The sequence below is a fragment of the Trichoderma ghanense genome, assembly GCF_004382785.1.
Source record: "Trichoderma ghanense strain CCMA-1212 chromosome Unknown scaffold_14, whole genome shotgun sequence".
In the NCBI taxonomy this organism is placed as follows: domain Eukaryota; kingdom Fungi; phylum Ascomycota; class Sordariomycetes; order Hypocreales; family Hypocreaceae; genus Trichoderma; species Trichoderma ghanense.
Genome location: NW_027395677.1, coordinates 250,279 through 268,035, shown reverse-complemented (window position 1 = coordinate 268,035; position 17,757 = coordinate 250,279). Strand labels below are relative to the sequence as shown.

The 17,757-nt window shown below is 55.8% G+C and overlaps 8 protein-coding genes across 8 annotated transcripts; 4 read left to right on the top strand and 4 right to left on the bottom strand.

Annotated features, from left to right (window-relative positions):
• Positions 1 to 537: 537 nt before the first annotated feature.
• On the bottom strand, positions 538 to 1,002 carry CCMA1212_008972 (uncharacterized protein; the record flags this gene model as incomplete). Its single annotated transcript, XM_073706074.1, has 1 exon — positions 538 to 1,002. One exon carries the CDS (start codon positions 1,000 to 1,002, stop codon positions 538 to 540), a length of 465 nt encoding a protein of 154 aa, XP_073555476.1.
• A 1,214-nt stretch (positions 1,003 to 2,216) lies between these two features.
• Positions 2,217 to 3,498, top strand: CCMA1212_008971 (uncharacterized protein; the record flags this gene model as incomplete). Its single annotated transcript, XM_073706073.1, has 3 exons — positions 2,217 to 2,428; positions 2,592 to 3,185; positions 3,246 to 3,498. 3 exons carry the CDS (start codon positions 2,217 to 2,219, stop codon positions 3,496 to 3,498), a joined length of 1,059 nt encoding a protein of 352 aa, XP_073555475.1.
• Positions 3,499 to 4,628: 1,130 nt separating this feature from the next.
• CCMA1212_008970 (uncharacterized protein) lies at positions 4,629 to 6,636 on the bottom strand (the record flags this gene model as incomplete). Its single annotated transcript, XM_073706072.1, has 2 exons — positions 4,629 to 6,304; positions 6,375 to 6,636. The coding sequence occupies 2 exons, from the start codon at positions 6,634 to 6,636 to the stop codon at positions 4,629 to 4,631; spliced, it is 1,938 nt and encodes a 645-aa protein (XP_073555474.1).
• Positions 6,637 to 7,511: 875 nt separating this feature from the next.
• On the top strand, positions 7,512 to 8,495 carry CCMA1212_008969 (Non-structural maintenance of chromosomes element 1; the record flags this gene model as incomplete). Its single annotated transcript, XM_073706071.1, has 1 exon — positions 7,512 to 8,495. The coding sequence occupies one exon, from the start codon at positions 7,512 to 7,514 to the stop codon at positions 8,493 to 8,495; it is 984 nt and encodes a 327-aa protein (XP_073555382.1).
• A 481-nt stretch (positions 8,496 to 8,976) lies between these two features.
• On the top strand, positions 8,977 to 10,429 carry CCMA1212_008968 (uncharacterized protein; the record flags this gene model as incomplete). Its single annotated transcript, XM_073706070.1, has 2 exons — positions 8,977 to 10,020; positions 10,119 to 10,429. The coding sequence occupies exons 1-2, from the start codon at positions 8,985 to 8,987 to the stop codon at positions 10,427 to 10,429; spliced, it is 1,347 nt and encodes a 448-aa protein (XP_073555383.1). The 5' UTR covers positions 8,977 to 8,984.
• Positions 10,430 to 10,650: 221 nt separating this feature from the next.
• Positions 10,651 to 12,375, bottom strand: CCMA1212_008967 (Set1 complex component ash2; the record flags this gene model as incomplete). The annotated part of the gene is made up of 2 exons (XM_073706069.1): positions 10,651 to 11,875; positions 11,945 to 12,375. The coding sequence occupies 2 exons, from the start codon at positions 12,373 to 12,375 to the stop codon at positions 10,651 to 10,653; spliced, it is 1,656 nt and encodes a 551-aa protein (XP_073555375.1).
• A 300-nt stretch (positions 12,376 to 12,675) lies between these two features.
• Positions 12,676 to 13,161, bottom strand: CCMA1212_008966 (uncharacterized protein; the record flags this gene model as incomplete). The annotated part of the gene is made up of 1 exon (XM_073706068.1): positions 12,676 to 13,161. One exon carries the CDS (start codon positions 13,159 to 13,161, stop codon positions 12,676 to 12,678), a length of 486 nt encoding a protein of 161 aa, XP_073555376.1.
• An 825-nt stretch (positions 13,162 to 13,986) lies between these two features.
• CCMA1212_008965 (Suppressor of ferric uptake 1) lies at positions 13,987 to 15,846 on the top strand (the record flags this gene model as incomplete). Its single annotated transcript, XM_073706067.1, has 3 exons — positions 13,987 to 14,330; positions 14,405 to 14,952; positions 15,017 to 15,846. The coding sequence occupies 3 exons, from the start codon at positions 13,987 to 13,989 to the stop codon at positions 15,844 to 15,846; spliced, it is 1,722 nt and encodes a 573-aa protein (XP_073555377.1).
• Positions 15,847 to 17,757: the final 1,911 nt, after the last annotated feature.

The following is a 17,757-nucleotide window of genomic DNA, read 5'->3' as shown; positions in this document are numbered from 1 at the left end:
GGCCAAGAAAGAGACAAAATACTGGCAGACAGCATTTGTTTCGGTGAACTTGCAAAGCACTACTGGTGCTAGCAACAGCAGCGCTAGCAGCAAAAGCACTGGCTGGGTTTCGCTGACCTCTTGTGAGAGGGCTAGAATACGACAGCCCATGGCAAGGCTCGAGACGGTCCGCCCTGCTGCAGCCCTGCTAGCCATGTGCTGGACGGAGAGGATGGCCCAACTCTCAAACGCAGTCCGTCGCTCTGTGTTCGGTCACGCCAGAGGATCTGGTCCAAAGTGCGAGCATCCATTCTCGATGGAATTCTCCGTAGGGGATGACACACGTGTGCTTGCGACTCCAGTCGCGATCGTCATGTAAAACCAGAACGAGCCGGGATGCGTCGGGAGAGTTCCCCCACCTTCCCGTGGCCAGGTCGCCTCCTCGATTCGACTTTTCGTGCGCCAGTCGAGGGTGCTTTGCCGGCAGAAGAGGCACTGGGACTCTTCGCGCGCACTGGCATCTGCGCGCTGCATGGACGCAGGACGTGCTGCAGCGCGCTACTGTACGTACGTGTCTGGATGCATCACGTCGTCCTTGGCGGCGAATCTGGCTGGCCCCAAAGCCCGACCGGCCGCTGCTGGACCCGACGGGCTGGGTGCGGATTGACGGGAGTCGATAGACTGGTGCTCCCGCTGGCAGCTCCCGTTACACGCTTCCGCACACCATCCTCCCAGAGAGCTGGGTCTCAGACGCTCCGCCCGCCCAACCACAGCCCATGGCCTGGACCCTCCTGCGTCGTTGGCGCCGTGCTTCCCAGCGGCACGCTTGTGGACTTGGGGCAGAAACTCGACAGACCCCGCGCCAGGCTCCGGCGCGCTGGACACCCTTGGCGCGCCCCATCGTCGCCCGTTGCTAATTGCTGCTAATTCGTAGGGGGAGTGGAGAGAAGAAGAGTTGGAATAGGAGCTGTGTCTCTCCCGTGAGTCGCGCGCTTGCAACGAGATTCGGCACTGTACGACCATCCGCTGCAATACCTGGATACCTGGCAGCATGAATCAATTAGCAGCGGTAATATAATGAGCTCTGAAGTCGTAAGATGGGACTGACTTGGAGTCGAAACTTGGTGACAAAGCGGGAGATCGTGCCGCATCACTCAATCAACCCCCCTTACCTGAATTGAGGGTAATTTTTGTAGGTAACTAGGTACCTGGGTATGGTTACCTTGGGTAGCGGCCTGTTTGATTTGACGACCTTTTCCAAGCCGGCGCACCGGTGATTCCCTCCGCCCTGCTGTTCATTCTCGTCCTGGCAGGTACGGGAGGGCGGGCATGCACGTATCATGGTACTTTGTCCCAGGTGGTCCGACAAGCAGGAATGGCAGTAACATGGTGTCCGTGCCTCGTACCTGTCTGTAGACTGGAAGGTACCTGCAACTGCAAAGTCCCCCGTCCAGCGGCAGGGGGTAGGTGCTGCTTTAGGGAAAGAACCATCCCGGGCTGCTGGAGCCGGTCCGGCGCATGTGCGAATAGCGTCTTGCACGGTGCACCAGACCCGCGCTGGCCCGCTTGGGTCGCTGGTCGCCACAGCGGCGGGGGGGTCCGGGCACCGTGCGGCCACCGTGTGAGATGCAGGCGCGCTAAGACCGCTGAAGGCGCAGGCCTAAAGGCACCTGGCCCAACCCGGCATTAGTGCTAAAACTGCTGGGACGTCCAACGCTGTGCGACCCGTCGCTTCTCCTCCGCTCACCTGCAGACTCCCTCTGCTGTAATCTTCGCACACCACCTGCACCTCAGCGGCCCTCCGAGCCCTTTCTTGCTGTGTCCCGGCTTCACGTCAATCGCAGCAGGGCGTCGGATGGTGCGCTGTCCCTGGGCCGTCGTCAGCTGTTTATTACCACGCCCGGGCCCTCACAACTTTTGTCGACTTCAATTCCAGCTCTCTCCAGCCATCGAGCCGCTCACAAGCCCGAAGGATCGCCTACCGTGGTAACCGCAGCTACCTCCGACCAAAAGCAGAAGAAGGAAAAAAAAAAAAAAAGTTATCAGAAAAAGGAGACTGCAGAAAAAGGAACGAATAACGGAACGGACTCCGGTTGCCTCGACACGTCACCTCAAGTTGTTACTGCTGCGATACACCTTTACCAGCCTGTCGGATTCGTCGTGCCAAACGGCTCTTTTTGCCTTTGGGTGTTCACAATACTGAGACAGCCGCCGTCTGTACACCAACCAACGACACCATGAGCTCCTCCGCACAACCGGCGGGAACGCCCAAGCCTGAGAAGGAGAAGACGGGGATCGGAAGGGTGTTCTCCAAGGTCAAAACCGCCTGGCGGAGTGGTTCGAAGCGTCAGTCGACAGTCGCCGCGTCTCCAGCTGCGGCTGCCCAGGGCGGCGTCGTTGCTGTGCCTGTCACGGTCCAAGTGACCAAAGCCGACGTTGTTTCTAAGCCGTATGTGTGACATTGGAATTACTCTCTTGGGATTTGCCCAGTCGTTCTGTTCCGGCTACCTTCCGTGCAACGATGCTCAGTGGCACTCGTTCCGGTAGCCTTCGGGAGCCGTCTGTTGGGTACTGTCCTGTCCGATTGGCAGTGTGCTAACGCTTGATATTAGGAGCAGCAGCAGCCATGCCGCCACTAGACTTGCCGAGGCACGAGCTGCGTACGAGGGATTGGCTGGAGTCAGCAAGCTCTCGAGGCTGGAGCTGTTTGAGGAGCGAGCAAAGAAGTTGAACGAACGATTTGGCCTGGAGATTCAGCCCATGGAATGGCAAAAGGCCATTCCCAACGACACCGTCCTGCGCATGGACAAGCCTATTCGAATGCGCATTCGCCGAACCTGCCACCGCTGCAACGCTACCTTTGGCGCCGGCAAGGAATGTCCCAACTGCAACCACGCTCGTTGCACCAAATGCACGCGTTACCCACCGAAGCGCACCGAGGCCGAAATCATTGCTAGTCGGGAACGGAGAGCTGCCAAGATCAAGGCCAACCGCGAGAACGCGCCGATTGAGCCCGACTACGGCCCCGAAGACAAGGACTTTGTGCTTACGCGCCCCAGCAAGACGGGCGGCCAGGATCTTGTCCACAAGAAGCCTCGTCAACGTGTCCGACGGACTTGCCACGAATGCAACATATTGTTCATTGCCGGGACCAAAGTCTGTGAGAGATGCAGCCACGTTCGCTGTACTGACTGTCCTCGAGACCCGTAAGTCGATCCGACCACACGTCATGCCGTTTGGTATGTGCTAACAAAGACATGTGAAAGGCCTAAGAAGGATAAATATCCCTTTGGATATCCTGGCGATGAGTTTGGGCCGAACAGCGTCCCTCACTACGAATGCGCAAAGTGCAAGACGATCTATCCTCAGGACGCCGCGGACGGGACGGAGTGCAGAAAATGCAAAACTCCAAAATCGAAGGCCTCTCCTCGTGCTCGGCCTCGCAAAGTGGAACCCATACCCGACCCAGATGTTCTCAAGCAAATAGAAGCCAAGCTGGACAGTCTGAAAGTCACATAGGGCTTTCATCATCTTCGATCTTCATTGGGTCTGCACGGGCTAGGCTTTTGTCTGCCTTGATCCTCAAATGATTTCATTTCCCGTCATTGTTTTTCTTTCTCATTCGCCTTGACGTCTGTTCCTTCATACTTCGAGACGGATTTAACGACATAATTCGGCTTTCTCAGAGCGCCGTTCCCGTGCTGAAGCATTCTGCCTTTTCCCTCACCCTTATACTTTTCAGACATTGAATACCACATGGGACGACTTTCTTCATCTTCTACTTCAGCGTCTATCCAGCGAACCTGCAAACATCTGCAGCTGTCATTTCCTATGTCATGCACAATACAGGAAGGTGGGAGGTATACAAGCGGATAGCAAACATGAAGTTCGGTTCATCTCTATTCGTTGCACCGTCTCCCTTATGAATCAGGATGGATCTAAGAGGAGGATGGCTTCAACTCGGAATAGTCAGCTCACATTGATGAACGAGTCGTTTCACTTGTTTTGCCTTGCTTGTTTTGTTTGAAGTAAGAAAAATTACTCCGTTGCTGTTTGATTTCGTTTGTCTTTTGTTCCTTGGCGCAAAAAGCGATTGTGAGCACGAAACTGGTCTTCATCCCCTTTCCTTGTTCGTCTCAATACTACGGACACGTACACACGCACACACACACACACATGCAGCCCTCGTTCTCCTTGATACAATATATCCAAGTTTTTTGTTTGATCCCGCATATTCATACTTCCTTCATTCGGATACCACATGGTCGACTCAGCGTGACTTTTTTGGCAAAACACCTTACAATATCCTCGCTCTCCTTGTTCTCTGTTTCATTTTCGACCAGGGCGGATATTGATATACACATATATGAATACAATTGGAATATCTGCCTGATTACTATGCTTGTTTTGTCTCCTTGTTCACCACCTGCCCAAGGCTTTACCTACTCCATACATAGGGATTATGTGACTGCTGTGTAGATTTTCGTGCCAAATGCAATAAAAATCATGCTATTATTATATCATCCCCATCATCTAGTCCGAGGTCATCAAGATCCACATCACCTTGGCCGTGCTCTTCCTTCATATACGTCAAAACTCACCACAATGTTCGTTATTCTCACCCCCCCCATTCGCCCCTCGCAAGCCAGCTACTCCTCCTGAATATGCGGCTCGAGCATCAACCTCGCCGTATGCGGCACACAAGGCCCCAGGGTATCCAGCCGATTCGCCTTCCGCCCAATATGTCTCCCGCCCGCGCCATCCATGCGGTTGTTCAAGTAAATATGCTGATCCCTCAGCGGCTGCTGGCCCTCGAGCAAGGCCCTGAACTCGTTGGGATTGTAGATGGGCATGAGCCGGTGCGTGGGGTAGAAGCGGCCGCGGATGGACTGCTCCTTGAAGACGACGTTGTCCTTGACGAGGACCCAGCACCACTGCCGGCCCCGCGTGACCTGCGCCCGCCACCGGACCTCCTCCTGCAGCGCGAGGGGCAGCTTGTCCTTGTCGTCGTCGATGACGGTGCCCCCGGCGGCGGCGCCAACCTTGGACAGCTGGTAGATTGGCCCGCGGAAGAAGACGGAGCCAGGATAGTCGGCGCTAGTGAAGATGTGTAGCAGGCCCATGACGGTCGTCTGGCTCGAGTTGGCCTCGGCCCCTGCCATTTTCACTCGCACGGCGTCGCCGATCTCGAGCCGCTCAGCGCCGAAGAAGCAGCCGTAATAGGACACGGCCTTGCCGGTGGGGTCGTCGCCGCGACGGGTCCAGAGGGAGTGCGAGAAGTCGACCTTGGAGGCGGCCATTTTCGAGGCGTCGAGGTTGATGAGGTCCCGGCGGACGGCGTTGCTCCCGGCAGCCTGAAACAGGCTCTCCCAGGGCACCTCGTCAAAGACCTTGTCCTTGAGCTCGGCAATGTCGACGGACGGGACGCTGTAGCAGTGGAATGGCCGCAGGTCGGCCTCAGCTTTGGTCACGTTTGGCTGGGGGACCACGGCATGGCCAATTGGCAATAGCTCGAATGTCATGCCGTTGGGGGTCATGTTACCGGGGCTTGAAATGATTCCAAGCCGCCAGGTATTGCCGGTCTGGTACCAGACAAGCTCGCCAGCTCGGAAGAGCAGTGGGCTCTTTAATGACCACTGGATAGCTTGGGCTTTTGTCTGCTGCTGCTGCGGTGTAGGGGCAACAGCAGCAGGTACCGGAGTTGGAGGGTTGGAGACTGGTTGGGACGGGTTTGGTTGTATAAGCTGAGGGGCCAGAGGGATTTGTGCGGGCTGGGCCGGCTCGCGCGACTGAATGTGCGCGGGCAGCGGTACAGGGGTTTGCTGCACCGGTGTCTGTTGTGGCGGCTGCTGAGATTGAATTTGAGAGGGCTGCTGAGGCTGCGCTGCTTGTGGGCGAGGCGCGATGCTGGGAGGCCTTTGAGGTGGTTGGCCTGGAATCGTGGGCAGAGGGACAGGCGTCACCTTGACCGGTCTCTCGGGCTTGTCTGTTCTAGCTGAGGCTTCGCCCAGGGCTTGAATAGGAGGTTGTGTTGGTGCCTGAGCCGAGGCTGTGATTGAGATCGGAGCTGAGCTATGCGAAATGGTCTGGCCTGCCGGCTCTTCAGGAGCAACGGGGGGCTTGGAGGGATTAGGCGTGTTGCAGTGAACACAGCAGCAATCGCCGTAGTCCTTGGACGCTGACAGCAGCCATATCAGGTGAACACCAAACTCCTGAGGGCTCTTGAACAGCTTGGACTTGATGGGGTATCCAGACACCCAGAGATGCTTTGACTTTTCATAGAGCCAGTAGCCTCGCGGGAAATGCACATACCACGGGTTTCCTTCTATCGAGTAACACATCATGATTAGGCTGCGTATTCGACTCTCGTGTTTGCTTTGGGTGTAGTATCTTACCGTCGGGCGTGGGCGACAGTTCCTGCTTCAACAGAATCCCCAGCTTGATCCGCCACTCCGCAAACCGCGGGTCGTCCTCAGCTAGCCTCGTCATCTGAGGCTTTGTTCGCGGAGCCTTGTCAGCGGCGGTGGTCTCCTTGCCTCCCTTCTTGGTGGCATTGGCGGCTGTTGGCGTGGGCGTCACCACTGGCCAGTACCCAGGCCCGGTGTCGACTCCATCGCTTCTTGCAATGCGGACTACATCGAAATCTTTGGTGTCCATAGCTTCTAGATCATGATACTGCTTCGTAGACGAGCGATGACGCACTCTGGCTCACAGCCTCACGCTGCCTATCCCAGCACGCGGGCCTCGTGACCCCTTGATTTGACGATCGTTCAGGTGTCTGAGTACTATCTCATCCAAATGACTGAAAGATGAAGAGACTGAAGTGACCGCAATGCTGGGCTGAGTCTGCTGAAAGAACGGTCAAGTAGCTTCAGTGGCCACTCGAAGATCGCGCTGTTGGGCCGTAGCGAAGGGCGTGAGAGATGCGCAAGACGAAGAGCACCGAGCAGCAGGGGCGGTTGCGTGTCCTCATGAGAATAGTGTGAGTCGTCAATCGTATGGCGTCCTTCCTATGTCGATGAGATCATGCAATTATGATATTGGCGATTTGTCTTGGTTGGCGCAATGATGAATTTCTGGTAGAAGACAGAGCCGACGTGTAGTGGTTTGGTCAAGTTGGAGTTGATGAGTCAGCATAATGTGGCGCAGCCTTTTTTCAACATTGATGCATTAAGAGACTCAAGCCAGCAAGTGGATGAAGCATCTGCAGATCGAGGTGTACTGCAGCGTACTGCAAGTGTAAGACAAGACGATCGCAAAATCAAACGCCCTGAAATATCCAATGCAAAGCTGATTGCTCTCCTCTTCGATACTCCCAAGTCGTTGAGTAGATGATCAAGCCACGCACCGCCACAGCCCGTTAAAGAGGCACGCGTTCTTCACGCGTTTTGCGACAACTGCTTCATCAAACGCCGATAGAGGTCTTACTGATATTCATCCAACATATTTTCTTTACTCTCATATGAGCCTCCAACTTGACTTATACACAAGCGCATAACCGAGAAACGACGTACATACTCACGGACCACCACATGCAGTCCGAATACCGCCATGGCAGCAGGGCCTTTCTGCAGGCTCTTCTCGCTCACGGCACCTTGACATTCAAAGAAGCACGACCAATCATTGCGGCCATCGTCAATGCTGAAAATGCTCGAGACCCCGAGAGCAGAGAATACAGGCCCGAGCAGGTCTCGGAAGAGATGTTCTTAGACTACATCGACAAGGCCTCAGCGGCAGCATCCCTGTTTGACTACGAGATCCGCAGCACGCAGCACCAAATCACCAAGGAGCGCATCTTCGCCCTCGTCAACACCACCTCCGACCCCCAGACTCAGCTCGCCACGATATACAGCCCGGAGGAGCTGTCATTCATCAAGCGCGTTCTCGACCACATCTTTGTGAAGCTCAACCGGCCACGGATGGAGTCGCTGTGTATCACCGAGATGCAAGCCATCAAACTAGCACGGCCGCCACGCAGGGAAAGCCAGGGGGACGCAGAGGATCAGTCGCAGCCGCAGGGTCCCACGGACAGAGGGCTGAAGCACAGCGAGGTGGAAAGCGTTCTGGAGAGCCTGGTGGAGGGGGGCTGGTTCGAGATCAGCAGGGAGAACTTTTACTCGCTCACGCCGCGAGCGCTCCTGGAGCTTCGTCCGTGGCTCATTGATATGTACAATGATCCGGATGCTGAGCCTGGAGAATGGCAGAGGATCAAGTTCTGCGAGGCGTGCAAGGAGATTGTGACGTGGGGGCTCAGGTGTTCAGATCCAGACTGCACGCTGCGGCTGCATGACATTTGTCAAGAGGCGTTTTGGAGATCACGGCGGGGGACAGAGTGCCCCAAGTGCTCGCGGGCTTGGAGTGGGACGCACTACGTTGGGGAGAGAGCCATCACGATGACCGAAGCGTATCAGAGGGGCAAACGACGGAGTGGCGGGCATAGGAATGCGTTGGCAGATGAGATTGTTCGTGAGCAGGGAGGCGATGAGGACAGTGAAGGCGAGGAGGAAGATGAATAAGATGGGAAGGCGTGAGATGGCAGCAGTGCTCTACCATTACGAAATTAGGGCATGTACAACGGGCGGGAATCTGTACTACAGCTTATGAATGATACCCTGGACAATCTTCAAGAGATACCGTGAAGGTTTTGCCTCATAAATTAATGTTCACGATATACATCACATCTCTTGTGAGCCTCTCACTGCTCAGGCGACGAGTACGTACTTGCTGCAATTGAGTTTGCCGCCTTTGATTGGCCAAAGCTGTTGCACCAATGACATCACCCTCACGACGCCTCTTTGTCTCGTTTCGTTGACATCGTGACGACTTTGGCGCCCGCACGTGGCAAACGATCTGCTAGATAAACAAGATCCCCAGGGAGAGAGGCGACAGATCGTCTTGATTTCGCATCTCCGTTTCCCCTAAGTTTCGACCTCTCACGGCGTTTTCCTACCTACCTATTCACCCGTTGTCGCATCTACCCTGAGGCAGCAGCTACAGCCACCAAGATGCTGGAATACTTTTCCTACAAAAAGTACAAAAAGAACAAAGAAGAGAAGGAGGCTGCAAAGGAGTCTCCAAAGGAGGGGCAAGATGCTGCGAAAGACGTGAAGAAAGAGGAGGCCAAGAAGGATGAGAACTACGATTCCTCTGCATCAGAGTTCCCTCCTCAGCAGGCAGTTCTCAAGCCCGAAGACGAGCGCTTCCTCAAGGAGCTCCTCGCCCAGGACGATGGCCCTCCGCCGCCACTGCCCCCGCGCATCTACACGTACGATGTAGACTGGCATTCGGACACCGAAGTCTCCGATGTCGAGTCGAAGAAGACCACAGACGACGAGACAGACGAACCAGGAAAGGCACAAGCGACAGCAGCCAAGAAGGAAGACGAGGCCGACAAATCGCAGGAAAAGGCAGAAAAGAAACCCAGCAGGCTATCCCTCTTATTCACCAGATACAAGAAACCAGCCGAGCCCCTCAAAGCCAGCACCACCCTCCAGCCCGACAACGCCGAAGCCGTGCCCCCCAAGGAAGTCGAGCGCGAAAAGAAGGACCTCAAACGCGTCCTCGACCGCCTCAACCTCTCCGCGCGCAACAACAAGGCCGTCGCCCCCGCTGCCGACGCCGGCAACGACTCGTCCGACCTGCTCCAGCGCTTCACCCAAGTCTTCCGCGACCTCGTGAGCGGCGTGCCCACCGCCTATGACGACCTGACGAGGCTCATGGAGGACCGCGACGGCTCCATCGGCAAGCTCTTTGACAAGCTGCCCTCGTCGCTCAAGAAGCTCGTCACGCAGATGCCCGACAAGCTGACGACGACGCTCGCGCCGGAGCTCCTGGCCGCGGCCGCGGAGGCGCAGGGCATCAAGGTCGGCCAGGGCGGCATGAAGGGCGCCGCCAAGAGGATGCTCATGGGGCAGAACCTGGCGAACCTCGTCAAGACGCCCGGGGCGATTGTGGGGATGCTGAGGGCCATTGTTGAGGTCTTGAAGTCGAGGTGGCCGGCGTTTATCGGCATGAACGTCATTTGGAGCGTGGCCCTAAGCTGTGAGTCTTCCTCTCCCTGCCCGGCCCCCTCCTTTTCTCCCACTCTTTTCAAACTTTCACGATGGGATGACGAACTAACCCAAGAATGAAATCTGTAGTGCTCCTTTTGGTCCTTTGGTACTGCTACAAGCGCGGCCGCGAGGAGCGCATTCTTCGCGAAGAAGCTGATGCTGGAGCCGAAGCTAGCAGCAGGCATTACGAGGAGCTCAGTGATGATGAAGAGGAAGCCGGTTCGAACGACAAGGCAGCCCCCAAGACTAGCGAGGCGGCGGAAGCTGCAGAAGCTATTCCTGTCATCATCACCTCACCAGAGGGCGAAGTACTCGCGACGGAAGTGCCCAAAGACGCAACTACTCCCGATGTCGAGGCGCCTCCTTCGGATGCTCCCGCAGAACAGACTCGCTCCTAAAGGACAACACGGCTGGTTTACGGATATGGGATCGAGATACCCCTTCTTTGTCTTCTTTATGGCTATGAAACGAGATGGTGAGACGACTTTGCATGCTCTTCTGTTTTGTTTATTTGGCTTTTTCGTTTTCTCTATTCCTCCTAGTATGCGTATCTGGGTATCTTTTGGGTTTAGGTCAGGGGTTATGTAGGTAGTTATTCAACGCACGCCACGCAAAACAATCAATCATCCTGCACCAACTCCTTAATCTCCTCTCTCCCAGGCACCATGGCGACCTCCTTGCTCTTCTCGTCGACACCCGCCTGGTTCGTCGCACCGCCACCATCCTGCATCCAAAAGTCCACCTCGTCAACAATGTCATACACGATATCCTCCGCAATCTGCTCCTGGTAGCGCTCGACCACCGCATGAAGGGCGTTTGCGCCGACGCCGTCGGGCTGGATCATGTCCACCTCGCCGTTCGTAGAGTCGTAGTCCGCCGGCGGATACCAAAAGTCGGGCCCAAAGTTGACCTCGACGGCGCCGCCCCGGAAGACGCTGACGGCAGGATAGTAGCCCAGCATGCCGTCGTCGAGGCCTTCTCGGGCGCCGACTTGGGGCATTGGCTTGGATGCTGGGGGCAGGAACCCCAGGAGGTTCTCGAAGGGCGTTCCCATGAGCACGCCGTTTTTGTAGATTTTGATGTGCGAGTTTGGGAGAGTGCGCAGCGCAGGCGTGGGATGGGTAGGACTTGGCGCGTCGGCGGATGAGCTTGCTGCTGCCGCTGGTGAGGGGTTCATGAGGTCTTCCAGCTCCTTCGTGGTGTGGTATTCAATCTTCTCAAAGTACGTGTGTGCTTTGAACCGGATGGGCACTCGGTCTCGCACAATGTTGGCTGCCTCCGCGGTGGACGGCGCTGGTTCGTCGGCGGCATCCACCGCGGGATTGTAATGGCCGGCCATGATTTTCCTATGCAGATGCTCGGAGGGTAGCTGGATCTCGAGGCCAATGACGTCGCCTTCCCTTATGCCTTCACCCGGGGGGAAGAACTCCTTCGGCCGGGACATGAAGACCTTTTCGCCGGCGACGTCTCGGATGCCGTAGCTGTACGCATCGAAGCCGACGGGGGCATCAAGCGAGGCCTCCCGCCTGGCCCAGCCCATGCGCACATGCTTCCCGCCGACTGGCTTTGCGTCGCCATCCTTTGGCGGCTGGATGCCCTGTGTAATCTTGCACTCCCAGTACCATCTCCCTTCGCGGACGGCCACGTTGGCCCGCGCCATGCGGAAACCTTTGTCGGTAGTGACTTGCCGGCCTGATCTATCGAAGAAGACGTGCGTAGCGGCATCCTCGAAGCTCATCCTCGGCCCAAAGGGTTCCGGTTCGGTCTGTCGGTAGTATAATGTGGAGGGGAAGAGGGGGTCGGCGATACAGGGAGTGTAGCGGAAGTTTTTCTTGTTGAAGACGCTGTTGTGAGGAAGAATCGCATGATTAGTCTCTCGAATTAGCAGGAATGTGCATATCAAAGGTCCTTACTGGTCGGATGTTTCCATAAACTCGATCGCCTGTCCATCTGGCCCGTCCACCCGATGATGCAGCGTCATGACGGGCCCCCGAGGGGGGTCAAAGTCAGACAACTTTGGCGGTGCCAGCTTATAACGCAACGGGCGATTCTCGCTCGGCTCGGGCTCGCGTCCAGCTTTGGGATCCGGAGTGGCGGGATTGCTATCACCGCCCTTGGCCTCGCGCTTCTTCAGAGTCTCCTTCTTTGTCCTCACGGGCTTGGAGCGCCCCAGCTGAGACGCATCTTCCGCATGCTGCGCTTCGGACGAGGGCCGGACGTCTGGATTGAGCGGTGACGGCACGGCAGGGCTGTGGCCTTCGTCAAATGCGCGCTTCTGGGGGATCGATGAGAGGGAGGCTGTCGGAGTGAGCTCCCGTTTGGGGCTGCCGGTATCTGAAGCCATCGCGATCGGATGCGGGGGAATAGAGCCAAGGGCGAGCTCAATCCCGGGGTGAAGTAAGAGGAGAATGTGATGGCGATGTCGCACGTGATGGCAATTGATACTTTTTTTTGAGGGGGGGATCCGAGTATCGACGGCGATGGGCGTGGGGAAGCGGAGGTTGGAGGAGACAAAGAGATGCCGCCAAAGCTCTGAAAGCTCGAAAGTTGGTGCAGATCGATCAGATACGAGACCTGGAATCAGGTACCGCGTTATCTTATCGGTCTGATCGCGTCCCCCAAATTTGGCAAGGCTGGAAGCGGACTAGCCTTGCCGATGGCCGACGCAGTGCGAGGTTGTGGCTGCCTCGCAAGCATCTAGATTTGCTGGTCGGCGGCCAATCAGCGCGCGACCATTGTCAGCAGAGGCATCTGGCCGTCGAATGGCGGTGCCGTGATTGGCCAGCCGGCGACGGCGGTGGACTGGCAGCGGCCCAGGCGTGGGTTGCAGTGGGCTTTGGTGGACTCTAGTGGGCTCTGCAGTGGGCGTGGGCGCTGTTTGGGGGCTCGTTCCGGGGCATTTTGCATGCTGAGGTGACGCTTCGCAGGTGCTAGAACGCCCGGCAGTCACGCCAGCCCCAACACGCTGCGGCCTGTTTTGGAATCTGTCGATGCCACCCAGACCATCTGCTTTGGTTTTGATCTGCTGGTAGTGAGCGAACGCAATCTGCGTGTTGCTTGCATCATCACCGCTCTCGCGTCTGATTCTCGACTTGGCGTGGTCACTCCGCCTCGGCCATTGCCCTCCCATTGGCACTTAAACCACCACGGAGCATTGCATGTCCCCGATCTCGACGCCGCAGCGCAAGACGTCCGGATCCGCATATGCAGCTCATGCCTCGTGCAAAATCTTGAACCACAATCACACCACAGCGCCCCGAGTCGGCCCAGATCGATTCCCTTCCGAATCGAACCGCCTCGCCTCGCACTCGTCCCGCCTTGCCTGGTCTTGTCCTGCCTCGTCCAGGCCTGACTCTCGCCTCGTCTCGCTTCCAAGGGAGGGCCCCGCTCACCAAAACCCCAAGGACTCTGCCCCAAACCCTGGACTCTTCTCTCGACTTTATCTGATCCTCTCGATTCTCCCCTCGTCCCGTGGCTGCGGCTGCGGCTGCTCTCCGACTCCAGTATCGATAGCCAGAAGATCTGCGCTGCTTCTGCCGTACGCGTACGAAGCGTCGATCGACCTGTGGCACCTTCATTTGTTCCCTTCTGGCCCCCATCCTGACTGTCTGATACGTTAATCTGTCTTGCCTCCTGACGATTCGGATTCGGCACAACGTGGCTGCCGGCTCGTCACCAGCATCAGCAAAACGCTTTGAGACACCGGCTGCCCAGCGCTTTTCGGTCGGTTCCGCCTGTCAAGTGCGTCCGTGGATATCTCGCCTTGCAACTGTTCGCCACCTCGACGCCGACCATCCACCGTTTGCAAATGTCTGGTTCGGCTGCCGGTTGACGAGCCCGAGCCTGCGCCCACTGCTATTTGTCAGCCCTCGAACCACACCCGACACATCTCGTGGTCCTGAAAATCATCAACAGCGCCAGTCTCGACATCTTCAGGAACGACAGCAGCGTGGAAATGAGTGAAGCATCGCAGCCGGGGACGCCACCTGTCGTCGCTTCGCGAGAGTCTGGCGCGGCGAGGACGGCCTTGCCCTCTCGACCTATGTCGGCCAAGATCCGCGATACCACGCCGCCTGGTACCATCAACTCAGCTCGATCTTCGGTGGAAACCGATGGTTTCAGACATAGTCAAACCGAAGAAAAGGTTCCATCGACCGCAACTGCAAGAGAAGGCACCCACAACGACGACGACGGATCGTCGAATGCTGGTAGCCCTGGTAGCACGACAAGCACGCCAAGGAGTAAGAAGCTGCTGGCACCCGGATCAACTGTACAGGAACAAGGCGGACAAGTTTGCAGGTGTGTTTCCCTTTGTTATGAGAGAGTGTGAATTGCCGTATAATGAATGAATCGCTGATGCTCACCCCCTGCAGTAACTGCCACACCACCCGCACTCCCCTTTGGAGGAGATCCCCCCAAGGCGCCACCATCTGCAACGCTTGTGGCCTATATCTCAAGGCCCGGAATGCCGCTCGACCAACCAGCCTGAAAAAGCCGCCCAACCTTGTCCCCAGCACCGGCTCGGTCCAGCCTTCGTCTTCTTCAAAACCGAGCTCGTCTCCCGCGCCAAAGTTGCTGCCAAACGTCGCTGGAGCAACCTACGTAGCCGCGGATGCCACCCAGTCAGGCACCTGTCCCGGTGGTGGCCGCTGCAACGGTACCGGCGGCGCTGAGGGCTGTAATGGATGCCCAGCATACAATAATCGCATGTCGAAGAGCGCCCAGCTTAATGTCATGCAGCGGCAAGGTGGCTGCCATGGCCGCGTGGAACCCAAGCACGAACCTGTTCCGATCGATATCAATGCCCTCCAGGCTCAGGAGCGAGACGCCACGGTTGTCATCGCCTGTCAAAACTGTGGAACGACGATCACCCCCCTGTGGAGGAGAGATGAGAGTGGACACACTATCTGCAATGCTTGTGGTAAGTTTCCCATCTGGTCAGGATGACACCTGTTCGATTTTCTAACCAAAGGGGGCGTATCTAGGTCTTTACTACAAACTCCACGGTGTACATAGGCCAGTCACCATGAAGAAGGCCACGATTAAAAGGCGGAAACGAGTGATTCCCGCGGCTCAAGATGAGGAAGGGGAGGAGGTCATGGAGGGGGTCGAGACTCAGAGCCAGGAAAAGACTCCCGAAAGAGGAACCATGAACGAGGACGGATCCGTGAATCTAGGTCTTCGACGTCGCCCCGATCACCCCCTGACCATTGAACCCGAACCGGCCATACGATCGAGTCGAAATCCCTCGCCACTCCCGTCTGCCTCCACCTCTGACCTGGCAGTCTATCATCAGCACAACACTGCATCACGCAGCGTACCTCCGACACTGAACAATGAGAATAGACTGGCGCCGCTGGCCTCGATGAGCTCGGCAATCATAGATGACCGACAATCCTCCCTATCGCCGGCCTCCTTTCTTTCGCCGACCCGCAAACGATCCTTTTCTTCCACAGAGGCAGACCTTATCAGGGGCGCTGATGGAAGCCACGAGAGCGCGAAACGAATATCCTCCATCAAATCCATCCTCAATCCATCCACAAGTGCCGAGGAGCCCCTGAATCCCGGGCGTACCAGTGCAGAGCGGGGAGAATATGCGCTGCCGCCTTTGAGGTCCCCGGGCGCTAGCATGCCTCCGAGACCTTCCGGCGGCGGCGGGTTTACGCCATTGAACGCAACGTCTAGACCTCTCGACAACGATGCCGAAAGCGAGCGAATCAAGGCTGAGCGTAGGGCGTTACTGAGGCAAGAGGCGGAGCGGATGCGCGAGATGCTCGCCGCAAAGGAGCGGGAGCTCATGGAACTAGGAGAGTGACGGCATTCTTCGCGGAGTGAATTTTCACACCATATTATTCATGTCCATCTCTTTTTTTATACCTTGTTTATTTCCATTGATTCAACACATCACTTCTAACGAGGCGCATCGGGAAAGGATCTGGCTTACAGCGTCTCGGATGGACGGCCGGCGTATTCAGAAAGAGGGGTTCCGTAGGGGAGCATACTCGAATTGACCGGAGGAAATTACCTTTGATACCTCTCGCGAGGCATTGGGCTGGTGTTTGTGGCATGATGGATGCTTTGTACAGGCCCTTTTGGATTTGTGCTTGTCTATCTGACCTTGGTTGGTATTATGCGGCTCAATAGGTCGCCTGACATTTCCATGGTAGAAATTTGCTCCCAAGTCATGTAACCGCACATGATGCTACTCCTCAACAGCATTAAAACATGAATTGAGAATTCAAACCAAACCACTTCATTTTCTCAGTCTATAAATAACATAAACAAGTCTATCACCAGTTCTCCTCAGTGTCATCCGCCGAACCATCCAGTAGTATCTGCTCAAACCCACCCCCCAACATCCACCCATACTACACGTCAGAAACGAACGTTGAACATGATTGATTTCGAAACTCTGGGGGACTAGTGGCGTTTGCCGTAACGGACTACCTAGGTAGGTAGTATCGCGGCTTCTGTGAAGCGCGTGCTTTATCACTTGATTTTCCCACATAGGCAATAGATCCCTCGAACGCTTCTTTTCTTTCGCGATAAATGGAAAGTACAAGGATTCCTTGGAGGTGGGATATAGAGATGTGTTGATAGATTGTAGATGGCAAAAACATTTGGGAATCTAATAAATGTCCTTCTCGGATTGTAAACTTGTGCTTTTGTACTTGGAGTTTGAACTTCTTCTCCGAGACGTGGTGTGAGTTCCTCTGCTACCTACTAGGTACTTTGCGTGTGCATCGCAGTCGTCAATATTGCTCCCTACCGTATCTGTAGATCCTGTCGTTAGAGACCTAGATATGACATATGTATGTGCTGAAGAATTCCCAAAAAGTCCAGCTTTGCTCCGTTCTGTGCGTACCGCTATGAGGCATCGTAGCTTAGGTCTGGTACATCAATTCACGCCGGCATGTGGGTCACAAGAGCATCGAGACGTTCAAGGTTTCCAGAGAAATCAAATCATCTGCAACCAAAGCTCGTAATAGCACAGCACTGGAAAAAATATTAATTCCACCATCTAGGCCTTGATGCCCCTGTTAAAGTATGGATCAAAAGGCTATCATTCTCCAACAACGGTTGCACGGGGCTGAACAGTACCTTATCCTTTGAGCCGTCGACTTCACTGTGCAATGTTCGGCTGCCAGGTTTCGGACTCTTCGAAAGGCCTTTGTAGTCCTATAAACATTTTCGAAAGGCCCGTACGATGCATTTGAGTCCATCTGAACGCCTCTTCAGTAGTAGGTTGAAACATGAGGTAGGACCATCGTCTTTGCTGCCAGCTCGACTACTACACTTTCACTTCGGTCCGAGTGAGATTGTGTCAGTCGAAATGGCGCAACGGCATCTCATTGCTTCAATCCCCGAGCTGCGAAAGATTGGACAGTGACCAGATCGACGGAAACGCGGTGAGAAGTGCTGCACACAAACAAAATCGACGTGTTGCAGTCATTCTAGTTATGCCCTCGGCATAACAGAACCGTGACTGCAACACGTCTCACCGACAACCGGCGGACAAACCATCCGCTCCTAATTCGGAGCGTCCAGCGACTCATGCCTTTCCCCAGTCTATCAATCAACCAGCTATTACTCCGTGGACAAAGTCGCAACACACTCTTCGTCCATACTACGCAAAGCACTCAAAAGGCTGCATTCATGCCCCACCAACGTGCCGTTTGATGCCCTCAATCCGACCTGATTTGCTCGGTGTAAGCACCACCTTCAC